This window comes from Cyanistes caeruleus, chromosome 8, assembly GCF_971803275.1.
Source record: "Cyanistes caeruleus chromosome 8, bCyaCae1.hap1.1, whole genome shotgun sequence".
NCBI lineage: Eukaryota > Metazoa > Chordata > Aves > Passeriformes > Paridae > Cyanistes > Cyanistes caeruleus.
The window spans coordinates 18,384,714-18,391,700 of record NC_141708.1 but is presented as its reverse complement, the minus strand read 5'-3'; the positions used below and the strand labels follow the sequence as shown (position 1 = coordinate 18,391,700).

The 6,987-nt window shown below is 37.8% G+C and overlaps 2 protein-coding genes across 4 annotated transcripts in view; one reads left to right on the top strand and one right to left on the bottom strand.

The window, feature by feature from the left end:
- MAPK8 (mitogen-activated protein kinase 8) overlaps positions 1-6,987 on the top strand; it is a 268,471-nt gene that overhangs the window by 2,555 nt on the left and 258,929 nt on the right. The window lies entirely within an intron of this gene.
- On the bottom strand, positions 505-6,962 carry GDF2 (growth differentiation factor 2). The gene is made up of 2 exons (XM_023929569.2): positions 4,192-6,962; positions 505-2,532 (listed from the first exon to the last, which is right to left on the bottom strand). Exons 1-2 carry the CDS (start codon positions 4,535-4,537, stop codon positions 1,592-1,594), a joined length of 1,287 nt encoding a protein of 428 aa, XP_023785337.1. The 5' UTR covers positions 4,538-6,962; the 3' UTR covers positions 505-1,591.

Below are 6,987 nucleotides of genomic sequence, written 5' to 3'. Positions count from 1 at the left end.
GATGGAATTACAACTGCCCTGCTCCCACTCACCTGCTATTTGCTCTGTATTAGGTTAACAATAGTAAATAAACCGTGTATTGGATTTCAAGCTGACCTGTTCATGCCAAATGAATTCGTCTTGCCCACAGACTGCCCTAATTAAAAACATATGATTTAAATTCTGTTGCTTCCGTACATTAGGGTACTGTTTAGATTTTTTGCCTCATCAATATTCTTTACCTTTTTGAATCAATGTGTAGTTTGTTAAGGATTTGGTTCAAAAGAGTCCTCAGGTAGATATGTGAAGGAGTAGTGTGTGTCCTGTGTGTCAGGTAGGTGGTGAAGGAGTAGAAGTGAGGTGCACTATGGTGGTGTTGTATAGCATGTACACCTGTCACCTGCAAACAATGGAAGACAGTTTGTCCTTTTACAGGCAAAACCTCTGTTAGCATCAAAGGAAATTTACTTTAATTGCAGAAAAGATTGGGTCCTTGTTTAGTGAAAATACAACTGAAGTCAGAAGAATGATAGTATGATGGTATATTTCTCATACAGCAATTTAATATGACACAGATAGAAGTTTTCCATTTTCCCCAGACTTCTAAGGAGTGAAATAATTTTGTATGTAAAATAGATATGTAAATAGAGTTCCTCCTAAGAAGAAATTTAAAAAAAATCAGAACCTCGTGCCAGACTGAACCACAGATTTAGGCCTCTAATAAGCAGCCTGGGCTTTTCAAAAGTGCTGAGCTCTGCCAACCCCCACTGCTCTTAGGATACAGCTTCTAAGGCTGGACATCATTTGGCTGCATGTTCTTGCAAAGAAATACTAAGAATATGCAGTGGGTCAGAGTGGCTCCTTATCTTTGTGCGGTGATAAGGGCTGCTGCTCCTCCTAGGAAACAGTGTCTTAGAAGCGGAAGGCTGCACTTCTTATCATTCAAGTATGTGCCAGAAAGGGGTAAAAATAGGGACGTTGAGGATAAGAAAGTTGAAACTAAGGCACCTGCTACCCACAGAAGGAAACTTTGGAATGAAATAAGTGAGAGTCTCTTCTGTTTTGAATACTGCAAATCTTCACTTATAGGAACAAATAATTTGCCTTTAAAAGCCTCTGAGATTACTGATATGAGAAAACGCTTCCTGGATTTAGATTCCTGACTTTATCATGCAGACAACATTCCATTTACTGAGTTTTACCGAAGTTGAAAATGTCAGAGTTGACTGAGAGAATTAGATTTCAAGAGCTCTTAAACTTTTGCAGGACATCCTAAACCCCCACTGAAAATCCTCTAGTTTGTGATCTAAATACAGTCAATTAAACAGAAAGTTTGAAATAAGGCATTGACTGACTGTCACCAGATAATGCGTAGTTCATTCAATCTCACAATATTTTAATCCAGTATTCATTTTGCCATGATATATAATGCAGGCTATTTACAATGATTGCCTATCTTTAAATGTCAATTTTCCCTTCAAACAAGCAGCAACAACAACCAGCCCCATACCCTGCTCCAAACATGATTTGCAATGGTCTTCATTTGCATCACTATTGTACAGATTTACACAGGACAGAAAAACTCCTATTCTTACAGGTTCTGCCTTGTATACTACCTGCAGCCACATTCTGCCACTTTCATCCCTTCATAGTTATATATCAAAGTGGGCACACCAGCATCATCCTTGTAAAGAATGGAGATTGAATCCAGTTTGGTTGGAACACAACAGGCCTTGGAGGCTTTTTTTGGATTTTGGAGATGCACCAGAGTTTGGACAATAGCATGTTTAGTTGGGGTGACGTTATCTGTCAGAGGGAAGAAGCAACCTCCTTTACACTCAAAGGCCTCATAATCTTTTGGTGCAATGATCCAGGAATCCCAGCCAATCTCTTCAAAGTTCACATGGAGGGAAGTTCTCCTGCAGTGGTTGGCTCCAACGCTTCTCTTGCTTCTGGAGGAATGCAGGTGGGATCCAGTGATGGCCTTTTCCTCTCCCAGCTGTTCCTCTTCAGATGAGGTGTTGTTCTTCCCTAGTTTCTTGAGCACGCTTTCCTGTTCGTGAACAATCATCTCGCGGAGCTCCACTTTGGTCTCTTTTGTCCCATTGCTGCGGTCATTGGAGAATACTATTAACAGGGGCAGATTTTTAGTGTCAGGTGTAACACTGACATCCAGCTTCCCACAGGTAAAACCACTCAGAATTTTAGTCTCTATAACAACTTCTAGCTTATTTTTAGTCTCCAGTTTGTCTGCCCTGACCCATCTTTTCACAGCGCTGGACACTTCAAACATCTTCCAACCACATTCCTGGATATTGTGAGAGACAAGGAAAGATTTGGTACTTTCTGGGTTTTCCCAGTGACCATCATCTAGAACATCATAAATTACCATATTGCCTTCCAGCCTAGGGAGAGACCCAACTTCCCTGTGACAGGAGATATAAATTCTCAGTTCAGCTCTGGTGATTTCCTCATAATGTGGAATAGAGATGTTGAAGAACAAAATGTGTTTCTGAAATGGGTTTTCTTCTGGTGAATCTAAAGAAACAACATCTGCAATAGGAAATTAAAACATGTGGTTACAGTGCTTCTGTGACTGTCCAAGTAACTTGATTTTGAAAGACTTTAAAGGAAATATTTTGGGGATAAAAGAAGAGCATGGTAACTTTAAAAAAATAATCCTGTCTTCTGGCCAAGTTTCAAGGGCAGAGAGTGAAAAGAGGAAACGGAAGTCCCTAGTGTTGGTCGTATTTTACTGTGATTGCATAGCCAGGTGAGTGTGTGAAGGGAAGTATAAAGAAGCTGTCTAGAACAAACTATGGATGATGCTGGGCAGTATTATGCACATAAATAAGGCATTTGCAGAGTTTTCAGATTTAGCAATTTGCTAAAGATATTTTTGCACAAAGCATTTGTAAAAATACCAGTGATTTCCTACTCTTATAATAGTGCATGGGATGAACTGCTTTAATATATAGGTGTTTATATATATGTGTCTTTAAGAACTGGCTGTGCTAAGGCTTTTGTTTTTGTCTTCAGATAAGTTTGAAAGCAGCTTAGACTGGGAGTTTGGGGAAACAGAAAAGTTTCTGAAAGTCCTGAACTGAAGCTCTAGTGTCTATCTGAACTGGGATTTAGTGATAAACAGCCTTTCATGCCCACATCCCAGACTATTCCAGGCTGGACTCCCTGAGTTTGTGTGGATTTGTTCACCCTTGTTAGTTGTCTACAAATCTTCATGCAGTACCAGCAACTCTGCCATGGGAGGGGCAGATATTTGGCTGGAAGATCAGATAGGTAGTGGTTAAAAGTCATCCCTGATGTTTTAATGCTCAATGCAAACTAACTGCTTAATCATGACTGGATTTTAGGGCAATTTTAATTGGCTGTTGCTGCTATTTCTTCAGATCATTTACCCTGTAAAGTAGTCAGAGGGGAGAGTGAGATATGGAAACTATAATCGAGGTCCTATTTTTGAGATTTTTGTTTCAGGACTAGGGACACTAATTTGGGAATTTGGAATTCTCCCTAGTGCTGTTACCTGTGTATGTCTATTTTTCATATAAACAGAAATTTCATTTCTCCCTGTTTCATTTTTATAAGTAGGAGTGCACTTACATCTAGCTTTTTTACTGCCTGATGGATCTTTTAAAAGTCTGTTTAATGTTTCATAGACAGAGATCTTGATTTTTTTCTGTTCATGACTTAGCATTTGCATATAAATCTTTGTCTAATCCAGAATTTTGGAGGAGCAGTGCTGCTCCTTGCTTGGAGCTAGTGACAAATTTCTCAGTTGGTTGCTGTTGTTTTTAAATATGTACAGAGCCCACCAGAAAGAAAAGCTCTCTAGCATCAGTCTCAATTATAGGTGATCAAAAGTTTGCATGCTAACATAAAAACTCAAACCAAATATCTAGGCTTGCCTAACATGCTTCATGTAAACCTTGTTATTTGGTGCATTGTCTTCAATCATTTGAGAAGTGAATATTGTACAGTGAAAATATCAAATAAGAAAACGAAAGGTAACTGCATTTTTTAAAGACTGAAAGAAACTATGGAGTAAGAATTCAATCCAAAATTTTAATGTTTAATTTCTAAAGAATATGTGGAAATTAGGAACTCTGCTTCCTCCGAACTTCAAAAGAATCTGACTGTTTACTATTCATGTACTTCTTTAAAAATTGTAATCCACAAATTGAGGACTTTTCCTACCTTCAGTACTGAAGCTCCTTACAATATTGGATGCAGGGATGGAGGACTTGTCTGCAGCATATCTGTTGTATAAATCAATCATGAACTGTGGTGGTTCTTCTTTGGTCTTCACTTGTGAGGGGACTCTTGACAAATTCAAACTCCGTAGTAGATCCATCTTCATATTCTCCAAGAAAGATTTAAAGTTGAAATGGGTCTCATCTTCTACTTCCCCAGGATCATGAAAGTGTGCATCAGACTTTCCCATAGCTGATAGCCTGCTCCAGTCTTCCAAAGGCTTGCCTCTTGTCAAACAAGCAATGATGTTAAAAACAGACAGTGCAGCTAATACACCAAAACAATGCATTTCTTCTATATTTAGTTTCTGGTGGAGAGACAGGAGGACAAGGGTATTTTAGCTGATTGCCAGTCTTGTTTCAATACAGACAGAGGAAAGAAGATGTAAGGCAAACAACTGGAATGCACTTTGGAAATCACTTTCTTGTGTTCTTTTTGCAGTCTGTCTCAAACCCCAGCCTCTTGTCAGTTGTCAAGCAGATTGGTCGTACACTTGTCCTTATCAGAGTCATTGATGCCATGCTTCAGCTTCTGTTATCTAGCAAAGCTCTTAGTTAATGAAGATTCTGTAAACATCTGACAAACACATGTGGCTGGTGGGAAGGACATTGTATATTGTAAAGAATCCACATTTCATTTTAGGGTCATCTTTTGCTTAATTACATTCTTCTATCATTTCCTTGCCAACACAGAGAGAAGCTTTCTTAGGGATGCAGAAGTTTACACTGTTTTCAGCAAGTCTGGAAAATACAGATCTAGAACAAAATCACTCTATTAGCTACTAGCAAATAATACCTCACAAATCTTTTATACATTCCCTTCACATACAATCAGAAAATGCCCATTAGTTTGATGGAGACCTATAATTCTGCAAGACATGATCTCATGACATTACAAGCAACCTTAAAACTTCTCTTCGTTTATCAGCCAAGGGCTATTGTTTGTACACAGTGAAATATCTGTTTTGTGTCAAGTGCTTCATGTTGTTTGCAGGCTTTTCCATTTTCAGTTTGATTCCTTTGTGTATGGGAATTTAGACTTGTTTTTATAGTATCTTATGTAATATATTTCATAGATTTATGATGGTCGATCCAGTCCAAAAACAACCAGCCATTTTTTCAGCAACCTCAAAACGAGGACAGAACTAGGCCTTCCAAGACCACAGGGAAAGTAAAAAATCCTTTTGAAGATACAGATTATCTCTGAAGATATTGTGTGCATTAGAAGAACAGGCCAAGGCAAAATAATCTCTCATAATGCGGAAAAAAACCCAGGTTTATTTATTTTAATGAATGTATTAGTGATTTAATCTAATGATACATAACTGCTTTTTCTGTACTATTAATGCATCATTTTTTCTAAGAACACAATTCATGCTGTAAGCATCCCAAAAACTGAAGAGTATTATGAGTTTTCACATTAACAAAAATCTCATTGCAAACATGTGGTCAAGATTTTGCCTTTTTTGGCCATTCCTCTTGGTTTTTTTAGCAGTAGATACACTGCATTTAAAGTGATCTGAGACTTCTGCAGTGCTTGCTTATTGTCTTTTCAAGTGATAATTTGAATCCAAGATCCTGGTTAATTATGATCCTATGACATAAAGTTAAAAAGGATTATTTGGCATTGATCCTGATCTCCTGCATAGCAGGAGTTATATTTACTCAGACCCTTTGTGTTTCCTACCTATATGCAGAGTCCAATTACTTTTGTTTGGCTAAACATAACTTTTTTAGTGCCAACAGACTTTTTCTGAACATGTCAAAGAATCAAAAATTTCTTCACTTTTTGTAGCTTAAAGATTATCACCTACAGCTACAAAACCCTTCACGCCATATTCATTATTTCATTGTGCCTGATGTTACCTTCTAGACAGGAATTCTTGTAACTTTCTGGCTATTCTTTAAGGAACCTCATAGCACTGGCATTTTTTCCCTATCAAAGTTCTTGCACAGTGTAATCAAGTTACTTCTCAGTTTTCTTTCTGATAAACAGATTGTTCTTTTTACTAACAAAAGACATTTTCTCTCCATGTTTTGGTTTCTTTCTTTTTTGTGTCTCTTTCAAAATTTGAATGTCTTCTTGAAAAGGTGAACCCTAAGGCTATACATAGTTTTCTAGTGGTAATCTGCCAGTGCCACATGCAGAAATAAAATATCCTTTCTTTATGTGGTTCACTGCTCCAATGTCTTTTTCCAAAGCTTTCACTGGCTGCCATTATATAGCATCATACTGGATGCTAAAACTGCATCACAGATACATGGCAGCCACAAATTTTTTGTATGAATTTCAAGGGTCTTGAAGTACAAGCAGTCTTGTACCCAGTAGGAGCAGCTTCTATTCTTTGTACCTAGGTACCTGAAGTTCTGCATCTGTCTACTTTAAAATTAACTTTAATTACATGAAGTGCAGTTAGATCAAACAATCTATATAAATACCTCTCTCCTCCTGCAAATGCTTTGGGGGTTGCTATATACAGACTCTAAGTTCATACATGAAGGTGTCAAATAGTGTCAGGCCAAGTGTCAGCTTTGCAGAAACTTTACAATGAACAGTTTAACTCAGTGGAAATTCCTTTTGAAAGCTGTTCTTTGAGGTTTGGCAGTGAGACAGATTTTAATTAATGTGATACACGTTACTTACACAAACACATTAATATTGTCCAGTGGTTCGTTTTAATTATGCAGCCTCGTGCAAGTGAATTGAATACTCCACAAAAACCTAGGTACATTGTAGCTT

Excerpts from the sequence above, each read along its gene's own strand:
- GDF2 (XM_023929569.2), bottom strand. The coding sequence starts at position 4,537 with ATGCATTGTTTTGGTGTATTAGCTGCACTGTCTGTTTTTAACATCATT. Across the intron at positions 2,533-4,191 it reads AAGGAGCTTCAGTACTGAAG|ATGTTGTTTCTTTAGATTCA; the intron begins GTAGGAAAAGTC and ends TTCCTATTGCAG.